This window comes from Haliotis asinina, chromosome 9 (assembly GCF_037392515.1).
Source record: "Haliotis asinina isolate JCU_RB_2024 chromosome 9, JCU_Hal_asi_v2, whole genome shotgun sequence".
Taxonomy (NCBI): domain Eukaryota; kingdom Metazoa; phylum Mollusca; class Gastropoda; order Lepetellida; family Haliotidae; genus Haliotis; species Haliotis asinina.
The window spans coordinates 27,353,691-27,371,893 of NC_090288.1; the positions used below are offsets into that span (position 1 = coordinate 27,353,691).

The window sequence follows — 18,203 nt, forward strand, 5'->3', positions numbered from 1 at the left end:
ATTGAAATGGTAGTTAGGTTGAAATACACTCTCATTGCACGCTTATCAACTTAACACGACTGAGCAGAAGTAAACCGAATGCTCTTCCGTGTTCAACTGAGATGTGCGTAAGAAACACGTATGTGGTACCCTTAAGTGCACAATGGTCTTACGTGCACAGAAAGCATTAATATTCATCAGTGGGCGGAGCTTATGTGACTGCGTCACATTCACAGCACAGTATCTTCCGGTGAACTAAGGGGGTCGTCGCTATTTTACACCCTCTCAGGGGACATGAGCATGCGCTAGTTTTATCGACTGGACTGTTTTCAAGGGAGGTAATTCACCGTCTCTGCCTGTCTCCCGTTTAACATTACAAACGTTCGTAGTCAGTCGACAAATGTTGTGAAGTTTTTCATTAAGACAGTGTCAGCCCAGCCCACCGGTATTTCCACCGCCACTACGTGTAATCACAGCGTATATGTGTTGGTGTTATTTATCTGTACTAGGTCAGATGTGACCGGCGTCAGGTTCAGAATATGAACATGTTGCCGGTGTGAACTTATTGCCATTAGTCAAATTGACTCCAATAGACAGTACCCAGCTACTCTAATGGAAGCGCTGTTAATTAACTTCCTTTCTTGGTAATATTGTCTGCAAGAAAAATTGGTAAGAATTCTTTGTAATGTTGTAAGCGACGACCAATGGAGGGAGTGAACGATACACCGATACGCCCGATACAATGCGACAGCTACAATATCCACGTGAGGTATATGTAAACATGAAGTATGTGTGCCAAGTATTCAATGTAATGTTCTTTCTTAAAGCTTCCGGCAGTGACAGAGTGACAAAGTCAGATTGTTTTCAAGTCACCTGGAGAACAACCATGGTACTCCAGTAGCCACTGCGATCGAAATATTGACAAGTCTCTGCTTAATCATAACTATTTCACAACAATCCGGCCAAACACATTAACAACTCATAACCAACTAAATGTGTACACAATGTATATAGACATACATATCACCATATCTACTTAAGCTATCCCCACCTAATCAAACGTGTCACGTCTAATAGGGTTAATGTAAGTAAGGCTACATATGCATACCGAAGCAGGGAGACTGTACATAACTTTAATATGTGTTTCAGTATGTTAGGATATATTTTAAAAAACATGTTGAAAATATTGTTATCACAAGAGGAATATGTAATCATATATGTAATATCTCCTGACCCACATTTCTTTGGTATACATAGATTGTATTGTTTGATGTATTTTTACCCACAATTTAAAGATATATTACTGTTTTGTGTACAAATCAGCTCAAGGGGAAAATTCTCAAAATACTGCAAACTCTGCAAAAGATACTGTAATGATTATGACTGCCATATAATTCTACACTGTGAACACTCTGTGAACAACAGAAACAACTTCTTTTCAAAACTCATTGATCTCCTTGATGTGGATGTTTGTGTACAAATAGAACTACTATCTGAAGATGAAATGTTGTCACTGCTTTCTTGGGGTGAACTACCAATATATAACAATCTTGATGAAATGTCATGGAGATGCATAATTTTCCTCTTCTGTAAATACTTATATTCATTGCTTCCCTCTCTAAACCTTGTATTCTAGGCCTTTCATTATTTTTCTTTGTACATATGATATAGTTATATATGACTATATGAATGTATTGTAGATATATTGCTGTGATAATGTTGCTGTAAATATTTTATGTATATGTTTACAATGATCTTCGGACTGCAGTCTGGAGGAAATTCATTCATTCATTCATTCATTCATTCATTCATTCATTCATTCATTCATTCATTCATTCATTCATTCATTCATTCATTCATTCATTCATATGCATACCAAAGCAGGGAGACTATACATAACTTTAATATGTTTCAGTATGTTAGGATACATTTTAAAAAACATGTTGAAAATATTATCATAAGAGGAATATGTAATCAGATGACATTTTTCACTAGCATAAAATTTAAGAGGGGAAAAGGAATGTCTTACCATTATAAAATTCTATCCACAGAGTAGCCAAGGATGGGAAGAAATATTTTTTAAGGTCATCTACAGGTAGCTGTCCTTATGTACTCAACAAAGCCTTAAGTACAAAATGAAGTCTCAGCCCCTCCCTCCACCCTCTTGGTTCTTTCTGGCTGGTGCAGAGACCCCACCTCATCCCTTTGACCATCTGCAAACCCATCTACACTGAATATTTCATTCACTCTCTCTCCCATTTCAGCCATCATGGAACACTGTCTCGGCACCTAGGGCGAAGAGTCAGTGTGTACCATAGATGTGCTGCCAGCTGTCTAGTGGAGCTTCATCCAGCCCCAAGCACCCCAGAGGACTGGTAGGAAATGAAATGGATCTTATATTTGCTCTGTCTTTTCTCAAAATATCCATTGTGCACTTAAGACCTTTCTGTGCACTTAAGGTCTTGTAGAAGAGTTCTTAAGTGCACAGAAAAGCCTTAAATGCACAATGATGTCTTGGCCCCTCCCTCCACCCTCTTGGCTGTTTCTGGCTGGTGCAGAGGCCTTTCCCCATCCCTTTGACCATGTACAAACCCATCTACACTGAATATTTTATTCACTCTCTCTCCCATTTCAGCCATCATGGAACACTGTCTCGGCACCAATGGCGAAGAGTCAGTGTGTACCATAGAGGTGCTGCCAGCTGTCTAGTGGAGCTTCATCCAGCCCCAAGCACCCCAGAGGACTGGTAGGAAATGAAATGCATCTTGTATTTCCTCTGTCTTTTCTCAAAATATCCATTGTGCACTTACAACCTTTCTGTGCACTTAAGGTCTTGTAGAGGAGTTCTTAAGTGCACAGAAAAGCCTTAAATGCACAATGATGTCTTGGCCCCTTCCTCCATGCTCTTGGCTGTATCTGGCTGGTGCAGAGGCCCCACCTCATCCTTTTCACCATGTACAAACCCCTGTTGACTCAACATTTCAATTGTTTTCTCTCTCATTTCAGGTCACATGGGCTGCTCCCTCGGCACATCGGGTGGACAGTTAGTGTGCACCTTACACCTGCTGCCAGCAGTCCAGGAGCATTTCATCCAGCCCAAATCCTCCCAGAAGACTTGTAGGAAATGAAATGGATCTTCGTTTTTGCTTGGGCTATCCTTGAAATGTATTGTGTACAGCCTTCAGCTGACTGAATCTTCTGACAGCTGTGATTGGATGCTTTTGTGTAAGCAGTTTTTGTTTTTGAAATGTCCATCCATACAGTAATTAAAAGTAATCATAATTTTGAATATTTAGTTGCTTCTTTTATAATCTGATCACTTATGCAGAGTGTGTGCAGACTGTGATCACTGTGTTCTTAAGTTTTCCCATGCCAGTACATTGTTTTGTTTAAATGGGCTGTTCTGTTTTTGTGAAATAACCCAGATAGAATACAGAGGGCTCTTGTGTGTAAACCAGTAAAAGAAGGGGATTAAGGAATGATGAACACATTTGCAAATGTCAAAGTGATCAAACTTGTGTGGATTAGAAAACTCATAAGCTCTGATTCATGCTGGAGAAGCATATTTGGAACATTATGGTACAAAATGGATTATTTCTCAAATGTGAGTACTGATTTCATTAAAACATTGGAAATCTATTATGGAAAGAGTGTCTCTAGTACTTCAATGAGTTTGGCATCAAAATTTCTGTAGAATCTTGTAAGTTACTTGTGGGCATTCTAGAAGTTGATGAGTCAAAAAAAAAATACAGCTTTATGGATTACGTCTTGGTTATAACGTTGAGCGAAGTTTCGAATCATTTTCAAGCTAAGTGTGAATTCAACCAAATAGTGAGAAGCTTATACACATGATATGTTGTGACTAACAACGGATTAACATTACAACAGCGTGTGATAGAGTAAACATGTGGTACATAAGTGGAGGAGGCCAGTGGGGAACTGAGACAACAAAGAGCACTAGTGATGACTCCAATGTCGAGTGGGACTAACTAGTAACAACAAACAGATGCCATACTTAAATAGTCTTAGATGGTTTGATTAGCCCTTCATAGGCTCTTGGTATGTAGTATCCTTGGTCACTGTTGATAATAGGTTTGTGGTGGCGGATTTCAATGGTCCTGATTTTTGGTTGACAGGACTCTGAATTTGTCAAACTTGATTCGATGAGTGGGGAATTTTTGTTGATGGTCTGAGATGGCTGATTTGCTGTCTGCAAATGCTGTCTGCAAAACATAGACTATCTCAGCATTGGCAAAATGGCAAAACCCGATGTTGAATGGGTAGAAATCTTTGAAAATGCTGACTTTGTGTGCTGGCGATTAACTGCCTGACTCTGAGGGTGTGGTTTCAAGTGCCAGATGGGACTCAACCTAAGAAGTACTAGAATTTGTACTTTACTAAGAAAGTGTAATCCCAAATATAACATAGTTACATTTGATCACTTTCTAAATGGCATTGTGTAATCACAACCAATTATTCCTTGAAATGTGAACGACTGCCATAAGTCGAACTCAACATTCCCTATCTCAGGGAAAGGTAGTTGACAAACATCAAATAAAATATGCAGGATCTGATATCAAATGTCAAATGTGATCTTTTAACGTCATGTCTAAGGTTATAATGGCCACAGATGTAGAAGCATCTACCTGATGTGTGATATAAAGGAAATTTCCTGATGCCTGATATAAAGAAAATTATTGTTGGTGTAATTATAGATGAGACACAAACACAGAAAATATGTATTTGACTTGCAAGTTTCCACTGGTGATGCAGTATATGCTCAGCTTTCTGTGAACCCTGAGTACAATACTGAATGGCAGTAATTCATTAACACTATATGTCATAGTAACAATCAGACAATTCCCTCAGCTCTGTAGTGGCATTGCTAATGACATGTTTTTCGTTTTCCATTCAGTGAATACATGTATTTGACTGTTCAAAAGTTTCTGCCATGACACCTTAACATGTATGCTCCTTTTGGCAATTTTATATTGTTAGACCTTTCTGTGTTCATGTTAGAATTTAGCCATAATTGTCCAATAAGTCATCTTTATGTTTTATGTTTAATTCCATCGTATATTTCTTATATTTTGCTCTCTTCAGGTTATCATGACATTAGAAACAAATGTTTTTATTAATAAATAACTTCCTATGTTCACAGGTTGTTCACCATTCATCCCATGGTTGATGTACACACTTGTCAATATCATGCAGCTGTGCTGGATTGATAGGTACAAAAAGATCCCCATGAATAAATCCCCATGCAAAGTGGTGAGCATGTGATCAGTCTTAATGACCTAGCTTATTATACAGCAGGAACAGTATGGGACATGAATTACTTGAAGGTGAAAACCTCTGAAAATTCAGAACATCTTCAAATTCTATGAACTGTAGGTTTCGAAGGCGTTATTCCATTTCTGGTCAAGGTCATGTTACAAATAAAATAGTTAAAAATGTCTGAAAATTAGAACTATGGACCAAGTACATCCTGAAGTTAATCACAAGTTTGAAATGCAATTTGCTATCATCAGCCCAGAGAATATCTTCAAAATTCCATAACCTGTAGATTTTAAAGGCGTTATTCCTTTTCTGATGAAGGTCACGTGACAAATAAAATTGTTAAAAATGTCTGAAATGTTTTACTGTTGACTAGGTGACAACTTGTTCACAGGTATGAAATGCTGTTTACTGTCATTAGCTTAGAGAACATCTTCAAAATTCCATAAACTGTAGTTGTTATTGGCAATATTCCATTTCAGGTGAAGGGTGTATGACAAATAAAAATAGTTTAAAACCTCTGAAAGTACGAACTTTTGAGCCAGTACAATCAGAAGTTGATTGCAAGTTTGAAATGCAATTTACTATCACCTGTACAAAGGAAATATTGAAACGGCATAACCTGTAGATTTTGCATGCTTTATTCCAAGTGCATGTGATTAATGATTCATGTATAATGTAGAGTCAATTAGAAGGAAAGGAACAGCATCATTAAAGAACTGATGAATGTTACCATATCCTGGGTATAATAATAATGTAATAATTCCTATGTATAGAGATTATTTATGTCACCATGACTGTGCCACCAGTCTCACTGTCACAGTTCTTCATTACTCATTGCTGCAGTTCTATGAATCACCAGTGGCTACCACATCAGTGCCTAATGTAACCACCCCTTGTACAGGCATCTTCTGTCAGTTTTCTCCTCTTATTGACAATCAGTCATCAGATTAGCAGGATTAAAATGTGTTTCTTCACATGTTTTCTAATATCTTAACTGTAACTGGGTGGCTAATGTTCAAGTCAACATGGTAGCACTTGTGTTCCATCAGGACATGTCATGCATGCCAATAACTTTTCCTCATAAATGGTCATTTGTTTTGTAATGCAATATTTCCAGAAGGTTCCAGTTGCTACATGCATATATTTTTATATTTTAAAATAGTGAAAATAGCTATGTTTTGTAGGATGAGCATTAGGAAGTGCCATCAGGTAACTGGCTCTGTTGTCATATTTTGCCATTGATCACATACGTAAGTGAGCTTTGATTGCTGTGCATATTGTTTTTATACATCATTAAAATAATACATTTCTTTTTTTACTTCAGATCAGCCACAGATGTATGTTGGGTGCTGGGATATAAGAATCAATTGCATTTTTTCTGATGGATGTGAAGAAAACAGCAATGAAGAAGTTGACCAGAATGCAAATGAACAGAATTTGATGCTGAAGAATTTCTAGGAACAGGTGTCCACATCACGGTACATAACAGTACAAGTGATGACGGTTACTTTGATGGACTACATTTATGATTAGAGTCTGGTGGTTTATTTTAGTGTATGCTGCATGTAGTAAACATTGGAATAGTAAAGTTATACCATATTTCATGAACTTGACTGTTGCTCTCATTAAAACTGACTTTTGTGATAGTTTGTTTTTGATTAAGGCTGCACATAACTGCAACCATGTGTTGTCTGCATGTCTACTAGGAAAGCATGTTAAACTGTTTCCCTTTGCCAGAAATAAGAAAGTTGTGAAAAATGAAATTCATGATATGTACAGAAGTCTGATATATGTGATGCTACATCATAGTATCTCATAAGTATGCTGTAAGTTTTAGAAAAAAAGAAAATCATCCCTTCTTAAAATATTCAGCTTTGTGAGTTTTCTTTGCTCCAGATCTTTACATATTTTGTTGGCCATTTTGGGAAATGTACCTTCCTATCAAGAGTTCATAACCAAATACCGGATTATTTTATAAAGGTAATAATAAATAAACAAACTGTGCAGTCCAGTGAAACAGTGTTGTTTCTTTTATGTTTACTACCCAAGGATTATTGAGATTTTTCTTCATTAGTCTTGCAGAACTGTTTCAGTAAAATATCCATATCACAAGACAACACAGGTTCTAAGAAGGAAATTCAAGCGTGCATAATTCATTATCAATGAATATGGCATGTGCTTTCGTCTTTCCAATGAGTACCCTGTTCTGTGAAGATTTCACCAAGATTTTGGTGAAACTCGTTGCATTGATATAAATCTTCATGTAGCTGAAATACATGTTTTGTTCTTTTTCTATGATGCAATATGTTCCCAGTTTTCATGTCTCTTTATTTTTACTGCCATGTTCAGTATTAATGATAAGTGAACATTGTTGGATTTTAAGCTTGTATTGTTTTAAAGTTAACCTTGTCATATTTGAAAATATGTTAAAGAATGGGTGTAGGGGATGCCTCTGTTTCTGAAAGCACTAACTATAAACATTATCTTTTCACAAATCAGGCACGTAACAAAGCCAATTTTTTTGTGTAAGCCTGATAGGTTGCAAAGCCTTATACCTACACAGCTTGCCCAACTCTTTTGGCAACAACTATCTGTAAGCCCTGGGTGTTTTATAGTGGTAGCTATGCTCCTGCAAATATGAAAGGTATATGTTCAGTGTCAAAGAATTGTAACTGCCATATATTGACACATTCATTGTTGGTTAGCCAATGGCATTACTTGCTCATAAAGGTATGTGTGTATATGAAGTTAATGACTTTAATACTACATATCATTATGTTTAACATGGTATTCTTCAAATCTACCACTTAGGAAGACAGGCTGCACTGTATTTTGGTATAAAACACCTTTAACAAAATTGATTTGTTTTCGTCATTTTATGGGAAAATGTGACAATGGTTATCTTTTACCTGGTCAGCTGATGCTCTACAAAATTTCTGAATACTCAGACAAGTAACACCACAATGTCCACTGTAACATGTTCACCAAGAACACACTTGTCAATGTTCAGCTGCATTAACAATATAGATGCCACAGATATTGACTTTACTTTTCCCTCAATGCAAATATGTACAGTTGATATCCTTGATTTTGATGTGACTGGTATGATATGAGGCATCATATACAACTACCTCTCATTTTACACTTTATTTATGTTTTCAAAAGCTGCCCCAAACATGTAAACTTCTGATGTCTTATGAGTCGTAAGTGCATGTGGTATTTTTTCTAAACTGTACTAGAGGTGTCCTGAATACAGTGCTTCTCATAATGCATGAACACACTTATATTTCAATATTATGAAAGAACATTACATATTGATCACCTAACACCAAAGTAAGTTCCAACACTGGGAAGGCCTGCAAACAACCCACCACTCTGCTGAAAGAGTGAGTGTGGTTTTACTTCACTTTTAGCAATATTCCAGCACTATCACAATGGGGAACACCAGAAATGAGCTTCAAACATTGTACCCATATGGAGAATCGGACTTAAGTCTCATGATGAGCAAACACTAACCACTAGGCTACCCCACCCATGCTAAAAGAGCAGAATTCATGCCCTCTCAAATTTTCTTCAGGTACATGCTCACCCAGTCTGCTTTGTGGAAACAAAACAGGATCAGTGCTGATGAAAATGTATATATTTTATTTATCCTTTAGTTTTATGAGTTTACTGGAATCAATGATTGATAAAAATAAAGTGTAATTATGACTTGATAGATTCCTCCGTCATCTAAAATGTGGGCGACATGTCCTTTGTAGTTTTGTTCATCAGAGTGCTATCTTGTGTGGTTGGGACATTGTTGACCCTGTGCACTCCCCATACCCCAACATCCCAGTGAAATAATTACGTTTAGATATGAAAACATGCCACATGAAACTAACAATAAGGATGCCTACCAGATGTCAGTATCAGATGGCCAGTCAAAGACACACAGTTTGTGTCAGTAAAAGCTCTCCGGCCTGAAATCTTTTATCACAATTTTTACACAATGTGCACGTACATTTTTCTGATCGTATTTGTTATTGTCATCTCTTCCCACTACGTGACTGTCATGACTGTACTTCCCCATTTAAAGTTTACATTCACTGTTGTATACATAGCCACGTTCTCCTAGGAAAATATTCCACACAGTTAAAATGTATAGTTCAAACACGAACTGATGTATTATGAGACATATTTGTAATGTTTCCAAAATTATTTTCAGGAGTTCACTAAAACTGTAAGTCTCAAAGTCTCATTAAAACTTGGGGAATTCTTAAGACACTTTCTGCTTCTAAATGCCCTTCACAGATTGGCATCATATTTGCATGTTTTTTATCAGTGTGATGCATGATCCTCGTACAATTCTTCTGCAAACAATTTGCAGTTGGTTCCCCCAAATATGCGGATAAATCAGTATTTGAAGTAACCATGCATGCATTCATATAGGTAGGTAGGCAGGTTGGTAGGTAGGTATGCATGTACATTTTTCTGATCGTATTTGTTATCGAAGCAGGCAGGTTGGTAGGTAGGTAGGTTGGCAGGTAGGCAGGTATGCCGGTAGACAGGCAGGTAGACAGGTAGGTAGGTAGGTAGGTAGGTAGGTAGGTATTGTGAAGTTTTTAAGTGGGTCAAGAGTTTAGATGGGAGTTATACAAAGTATAAAGTGCATCAGAATCTCTTCATGAATTTCCCTCTGTATCCTGACTATAGAAAAAGTACTTGCTATTCATCTTCAAATAGAATCATTACCTTTTTATTTATATTGCGATGAATACATGACTTAGAAAATAACAATTTTACATGTACCTGTTTCTGGTACGTTTTGTTTATGTAATATTATGGAGAGGGTTACCATATTCCTTGAAAAATATTGGCCTGGAATACGAAACACGTTGGAGGCATGCTCCTTTAGGTATTATTTGAAAGGAAATGACCCTTAATTCCAACCTTATATAGTGACTGTTATGGTTACGGTCTTGCATGCCAGTGAGTGTTCAGGTGTAATCGCTTTCCTAACTAGCATGATTGTCTGGTTGTGGGAAATGAACTCAGCAAAGAATTTGATGTCACAAGGAGCTACTTACAACTTATTGACAAGAATGAAATTAAATGGGGTGGTCACAGAGTCAGTACAACTCAACGCCCAAGAGATAACCTGTGTTCAGACAGTCTAAACCCTCCTGACTAACATTTCATTTATCGGGAATCAAAGCATTGACAAAATCACAAGTACTGGACTGATACAGAAATTATCTTGCCCTAAAATAAGTAATGCAATACAGAATATGGCATATGTAACGACCACACAGAGATAAGTGCTTACAAGTGCTAATCCTACTTCAAGTAATCTTTTTCACACATTTACTGAAGTTTTGGATGATTACTCTGGATGAGATGTTCTGCAGGCTAATTTCATGTGTGTAAGAGCTCAGTCATTACCTTAGGTTAGGATTTGTATGGAAACGTCAGTAAACTAGTATAGATTCCTTGCTCTCTTCAACCAAAGTCTCCTTCTCCTGCTTGATTAAATGCTACACCTTTTACCTTTAAACACTCCAAAACTGAGTAGTATTTCAGTAAGCAGGGGAAGCCTTTCTTCCTCTTGCTTGCCAGTGTGTCAGCTGTGAAGAATGTACGCTTGGCTTGTCTGTGCCTACTTAATTTATGATTGTGCTGTGGCCTTTTAAATTATTCTCTACCTAATTCAACAAACAGTAAATGCCAAAAGTGAAAATTATTACCAAAGACGCCAAAGTGATACTGCCATGACCTCTCTAAGATTAGCAAATTGAAATGTTAATCACTATCTACACAAAATCAGCCTAAATCCAAACAGCAAATATATCGCTTAACAAATTCCTGAAACAAACGCCCTCACTATTTGTTACTTATCAAAATATAATAAACAAATGACCCCCATTTACCATGCTTGAAGACACTACCCCAAGAATGCTAAATCTTCTCATCTGAAGCGCATTATAACAAACTCCAAAGTAATTAAACACTCATGTTAAATTTCATCCCTACAAACCATTAGACAAGCACATTCCATTCACTCCCACAATACCACGGACCGAAAAGGTAGCACATAACTTGAATTATATGGAAATGGGTGAAAAGTTCAGCATGGTGTTATTCCGATGACTGGGAGTGTACAACTGTTCCACAGGAGCACAATAAATCAATTTCTTATAGAATCTATTATTTTCACTTTTAGAAAAAATATCTGTAACAATTTTTAAAATAGTAAAAAGTGTTATCATTTTTCGGTGTTGTTATTATTTTTTGGTTTCATTTTTTTCTGTGTGTCTAAGATTGTTTAGTGTACACTTTAAGGAACAATAACAAAAGCCTGTTGATTAAATACTTGTTCTTTTCTTGCTTTTATCCAATAAGAATTTGGTTTCCCTGGCGCAGTCCCCAGTTAAAAAACAGGATTCTGAAATAAAACAATAACTGAAAAAAACCACAGCAACAAAACAAAACACAGTAACCATTTATGACATCATGTATTATACTCAACCACAAAAAGCACTGCCCAGTTCACAACAATACCAGGTATATCATGTTAACAAGTCCAACCAAACCATCAATATATAACAACTTTATAATACAGATTGGATAACAGGTCTAACACCAACATTCTGGAAGGATTCCCCTATCAGACACAAAGAAGGAGTAAACATAATATCAGGCTATATGCCAAACATCCAACATATGCAAAACCATATTTTGAAACCAAAAATCTCTAACAAAAATTCGGAACAATGCAGAAATCGCTCCACCACAGATCATCTCACAAAATATCATAACTCAAATCAGACCTGCACACAATGTGAAAAAACACACACTTTCAGTTAATTTCTATTTCTTCAAGGCCCTTCATATCATCCAGTACTTGGGGCTGGTTGAAACCTCTATGGTGCACACTGTTCGCCTGAGGTGTCGAGGCGGTGTTCCATGATAGCTAAAATGAGAGAGAGAGAGTGAATGAAATATTCAGTGTAGATGGGTTTGTAGATGGTCAAAGGGATGGATTATAAAAGAAGCAACTAAATATTCAAAATTATGATTACTTTTAATTACTGTATGGATGGACATTTCAAAAACAAAAACTGCTTACACAAAAGCATCCAATCACAGCTGTCAGAAGATTCAGTCAGCACTGAAGGCTGTACACAATACATTTCAAGGATAGCCCAAGCATCCTGGACTGCTGGCAGCAGGTGTAAGGTGCACACTAACTGTCCACCCGATGTGCCGAGGGAGCAGCCCATGTGACCTGAAATGAGAGAGAAAACGATTGAAATGTTGAGTACATGGTTTGTACATAGTGAAAAGGATGAGGTGGGGTCTCTGCACCAGCCAGATACAGCCAAGAGGGTGGAGGGAGGGGCCAAGACATCATTGTGCATTTAAGGCTTTTCTGTGCACTTAAGAACTCCTATACAAGACCTTAAATGCACAGAAAGGTCTTAAGTGCACAATGGATATTTTGAGAAAAGACAGAGGAAATACAACATGCATGTCATTTCCTACCAGTCCTGTGGGGTGCTTGGGGCTGGATGAAGCTCTCCTAGACAGCTGGCAGCACCTCCATGGTACACACTGACTCCTCGCCTGACGAGCCGAGACAGTGACCCATGTTGGCTGAAATGGGAGAGAGAGTGAATGAAATATTCAGTGTAGATGGGTTTGTAGATGGTCAAAGGGATGGGGTAAGGCCTCTGCACCAGCCAGAAACAACCAAGAGGGTGGAGGGAGGGGCCAAGACATCATTGTGCATTTAAGGCTTTTCTGTGCACTTAAGAATTCCTATACAAGACCTTAAGTGCACAGACAGGTCTTAAGTGCACAATGGATATTTTGAGAAAAGACAGAGGAAATACAACGTGCATGTCATTTCCTACCAGTCCTCTGGGGTGCTTGGGGCTGGATGAAGCTCTCCTAGACAGCTGGCAGCACCTCCATGGTACACACTGACTCTTCGCCTCACGAGCCGAGACAGTGACCCATGTTGGCTGAAATGGGAGAGAGAGTGAATGAAATATTCAGTGTAGATGGGTTTGTAGATGGTCAAAGGGATGGGGTAAGGCCTCTGCACCAGTCAGAAACAGCCAAGAGGGTGGAGGGAGGGGCCAAGACATCATTGTGCATTTAAGGCTTTTCTGAGCACTTTTAAGACAGCTACACTGACCTTACTAAATGCTTGTTCACAATGTAGTCTACCCTGGTGATACAAATGTCAAATTGTAAGACTTCTGGCCTTATCGCCCCATAAATTTCATTCCAGTGAAACGATATCACTTGAATATATATATTTCTTAAAGGGGCACTGATGCGGAGCGAATAATGTTTCTCGCCAATGGTCTAATCACGGAACCAAACTGCAAATTGGTCAGCGCCCGCTCCTTCGACTGTGACGGACAAAGGAACTGGGCTCCTGTCCATATTAGCAGAATTTCTTCACCCGAAAGAGTCAGGAGGCCGGATGCCCATCATATGCCATTATTTAAAAATATCCATGGTATTCCTAGTCTGATCGTAACAAAATATCCCAGCAGTGTAGTTTTTTTCGGATGCTTGGATGGAAAAGTTACTCAATTTGATCCTATTTCTCTGTTTTTAACCTCGATATTCAATCATGTTTATCATGAAAATATGATGTCTACAGGTACGTAGCAAGCCATTTGTTTCACTCCGGAAGATCGCAAAGCTTCATATTTAGGTAATTCTGAGTGTTGGTTCAGCTGTGATAGCAAATATCATACGTAAAGTTTGGTAGCTATGGTAGCTACAATGGTTTATTATTTATGATAATAAAAACACACAGTGGATTTATTTGAATTCGTAAACAATAAACGATGACTTTGCCTTTGGTAGAGAAATCTGAAAATTTTCTTACGTAAAAAAAACCCCCTTATTTCACCTATTTACCCAAGTTCACAGCAAATGCCTGTATGTATTAATTATGTAATGAAATTCCGTTGGTATCCTCAAAACAGTTTCGGCCCATAAGTGTTTTCAGGCTGCATGCCACACAGAGATTACATCTTCCTTGCTGTAACTCGCGTTTGATGGTGTAAACCTACACGTGTTATTTGTCATCATTCTCTGGATGGTCAATTAATGAATTTATAACAGGTATAATTAGTCGTAACACCACTCAGGTTACTCAACAAAGGTTCCCATTTGGCATTTCTCCTGCCTGGAGTAAATACTCAACATTATAAATTAAGGTCTGTAATGGCAAATGTATTGTATGTTATGTAATATGTGCATGCAAGTGATGCAAGAGGGTTTATCAGCTGAGTTACAAAAACAAACATCGATCAAAGGATTAACCGATAACACACTGATTGATTAATTACTTTTGTCAAAAGGTAGTGTGTGTAGATGACTACACCCTGTCGTAAAGTGCGATTGTAAAAACAACATCCTCCCTTCAAAGAATTAACCACCCTTGCGTTGATTGATTGATTGCTCATTATTGGTTAACTAAGTTACTTAGAATAGCGGACATCATACAGTTAGTTGCCAGGTGTGCTATCTTGGGTGACCAGTGATAGGTTTATCAGGTTTTCACCAACGAAAGACGTGAAACGATGTGTCACTTTTTCGCAAATTAGATAGTTGTGTAAGACACGTGACACAGAGCAGGATTATTTACCAGCTGCAGATGAATGGAATACGATTTCTTTTACGTGGATATTGATACATTCCTGAACAAGGTAGTAGCCTGACATTGTTGCTATAAAACTAGTCTGTTTTACATTCATTATTTGCATTTTGTTTTAATTTATTTTTTGTAGCATTCGGCAGAATCGATATGACAGAAAACACACACTTGATCGCGTATGTGTGTGAAATACGATCCACATTGGCAATCTATACAATGTATAAATGTTGCTGTTATGTTAAAAATTTACTATGGGTATAAGCAGATCATGTGTTCTTTTATTAATTTTCAAAATCATACAAATATGACAATAAACTAATTAGGGTTATGAGACAAAATATAGAGACGTACATTGGCTTCGGTATTTTTCCGTCCTAATAGTTTTTTTACCATTTCTACCACTGGCAGATGATTAATCTTCAAAGTGTTTCATTTGTTTTCATAATACATTTGTAATGAAGTTGATCTGTCTATAATTAAACTATCAGTTCCACATACGGACTGCGCAGCAGAGGTCACGAACCAGTCACGAATTCTGGGATATCATCCGGGTACTCACTGGAGAAAAACAATAACAAAAGTTTACACCAGTCCACGGAAATTGCTCCGCATCAGTGCCCCTTTAACTGAGTATGCAGTTTTAACATGTTTCTTTAATTGTATCATAACATACTGAAACATGACCTCATATTCAGCTCATAACAATGACACTCTCAGAACGTTTTCCTCAAAGTTAAATTTTAGTGGGGATAAGGGCGGAAGTCTTTCGTGTCAAATATTCAAAGTTTGCAGTACTCTGACAGCCTTACTTGCATTAAGAGTTGATGCTTTTCAGCATTTTGATTACGTGGAGATCTGGCAATATCTATCTATCTACCTGTCTATCTATCTATATATATATACATTGTATAATTATTTAGTTGGTTGTTTGTCAAGAGTTGTAACTGTGTTTAGTCTGACTGTTAAGTCAGAATTGAGCAAATACATGTCAATGTACTGACAGCAATGCTACTGCAGTAAGCAGTGGCTGGAGATGACTTGAAAAAAATCTCCCTTGAACTGCGTCACCCCCGGAAGGTTGAATAAAGCACATTATACTGAATACACGGCACACATACGTTCTGTTTATATATACCTCACGTGGATATTGTAGCTGTCGCACTGTATAAGCGTGTTCGTTCACTCCCTCCATTAGTTCACCGGAAGATACTGTGCTGTGAATGTGACGCAGTCACATAAGCTCCACCCACTGATGAATATTAATGCTTTCTGTGCACTTAAGACCATTGTGCACTTATAGTCCAGCGGATAATGGTATAATTATGCATTTACGTGTTACAAGCATGAAAATCGGCAGGTATGCTGCTTATACGATAAAAATGTAATACAGATAGAGAGGCACTGAAAATTCAAGATGGCCGCCATTTTTCAAGATGGCCGCCAATTTCCACTCAAAATTACACCGTTAGAGACTTAGATTCCATGTTAATTCCACAATTTTCATACAACATGCATGAAAATTGGCAGATATGTTGCTTATACTATCAAAATGAGATACAAAAAGCGAGGCATTGAATATTCAAGATGGCCGCCATTTTTCAAGATGGCTGCCAATTTCCACTCAAAATTACACCGTTAGAGACTTAGATTCCACAATGTTCATAGAACATGCATGGCTGATATGATGCTTATACTATGAAAATGAGATAGAAAAAGAGATGCTTTGAATATTCATTTTCAAGATGGCCACCGATGTCCACTCAAAATTCCACCGTCTGAGACTTTCCACAATTTTCATGTAATGTGCATCAAACTTGGCAAATACATGTATGTTGCTTGTACCATTTAACATATGTCGGAATACTGAAAACCTTAATTACCACCATTTGCCGTGATATTGGGAATCATCTTAAACCTAATAAAGATTCCCATAAACAATACTTGTCTGGGGATTTCCTCGCTTACCTACTCAGAGTAACATGACCAAATTACTGGGCAGTCTCCACCACAAAGACAGTGCACTTTAGGGCAGCTTTAAGACACTAGCATCTATCACAACATCCTTCAACAGTTGTTGACAGGTCTCTGACCATGGTATCTTTCTGGTATTGTTGACCATGAGGACTCCCACATGTTGGATGCATTGCGATAGTTGACTGTTCCCATATATGTCCTCCCTGATAAACTGTTGTCTTCTCTTTAAACTTTCTTGCTTTGTTCAGATTCACATCGTCACTTGTTCTAAGATACATCAATATTGTGAATATTGAAGAAATGAGTTTCAACTCGCTTTCTCTGTCCATGGACTCACCTACTCTTACACGCCGTCTTGTACATATCCCAGAAAATATCAAGTCTTGTTGTGTTTGTGTTTTCCAGTTGGTTTTCTAGATACTTGGTAAACACTCCCTCACTGAACGATGAAAATATCTTATATTCTCAAGGTTCCATCATAATCACAACTGTTGATCCATCTAGTATTGTTAGCCCAAATTCTGGTCTATTCATGGTAAGACAGAAAACATCTTCCAGACACTGAAGAAGCTGTGATTTAACCGATGGTCAAAGCATATCAATATGAATTTGATTGGCATGCTTGAAAAATCCATCTAAATTGCCTTCTCTAGTTTGACATTGTATGTATGACTACAGTCATTCTTTACTCTGATTTGTTTCTTTGAGGATGACTGTCAGTTTGTTTGAGGTGATGACAAAAGTGACAGTTTGTTCTTCTTGATAGGTTCTGATGAATCTTTCCTTGACAAAGTCGATCATTCCCAAGGTGTTCAATATTATCCAAAGTTTCTACAATAGCTGATGCAGCAGTGTCCCATGTTGATATTAGAAGAAGATCATGTCCATGCTCAAGAAAAGGACTTCCCTTTCTTGAACTCTTCAGTTGTGTTTGGTTGAATATGACTGAGATTTCTCAGGTCTGAACATCCCCCAAACAACTCAAATTTATATCATTTGTCAGCTGTCCATGTTCAGAAAAGGCTTGCACTTGCGATTGTGGAGTATGTTCCAAGTCATTGTGGCGTAACCATTTCCTGACTGGGCAGATAACAGCATCCTTTTTGCATTTCTGGCAAACTCCAGTCCATCTAAGCTGCATCTGTGGACTGTGTTTGACTAGTTATCATCCATGGGAGATGGAAAAAAATAAAACTATTATCTTCTGGAGAGCAGACAAAAATAAAATTATTTTCAGGACATAATACTATGATCTGTCTATTTGTAACTGTCATTGTCATAGGATAATTCTTGTGATTGATATTTT

The 18,203-nt window shown here is 37.6% G+C and overlaps 1 protein-coding gene across 4 annotated transcripts; it reads left to right on the plus strand.

Moving 5' to 3' along the window:
- Window positions 1–344: 344 nt before the first annotated feature.
- LOC137296856 (uncharacterized) lies at window positions 345–8,116 on the plus strand. 4 transcript variants are annotated; one of them, XR_010957669.1, is made up of 6 exons: window positions 345–464; window positions 2,244–2,354; window positions 2,615–2,725; window positions 2,986–3,204; window positions 5,141–5,250; window positions 6,584–8,116. XR_010957669.1 is itself a non-coding variant. In XM_067828730.1 (6 exons), the coding sequence occupies exons 1-4, from the start codon at window positions 684–686 to the stop codon at window positions 3,098–3,100; spliced, it is 402 nt and encodes a 133-aa protein (XP_067684831.1). In that variant the 5' UTR covers window positions 346–683; the 3' UTR covers window positions 3,101–3,204; window positions 5,141–5,250; window positions 6,584–8,116. The 4 variants fall into 4 exon arrangements, 2 of the variants coding, with proteins under 2 accessions (XP_067684831.1, XP_067684832.1); XM_067828730.1 differs by having other exon boundaries at window positions 346–748; XM_067828731.1 differs by having other exon boundaries at window positions 349–748; window positions 5,141–5,210.
- The last annotated feature ends 10,087 nt before the right edge of the window (window positions 8,117–18,203 follow it).

What these genes read in the sequence shown, in the direction of transcription:
- LOC137296856 (XM_067828730.1), top strand. Translation starts at nt 684, where the DNA reads ATGGAGGGAGTGAACGATACACCGATACGCCCGATACAATGCGACAGC. An exon ending in AGCTACAATATCCACGTGAG is followed by an intron (nt 749 to 2,243) that starts GTATATGTAAAC and finishes CTCCCATTTCAG; the next exon opens with CCATCATGGAACACTGTCTC. An exon ending in CCAAGCACCCCAGAGGACTG is followed by an intron (nt 2,726 to 2,985) that starts GTAGGAAATGAA and finishes CTCTCATTTCAG; the next exon opens with GTCACATGGGCTGCTCCCTC.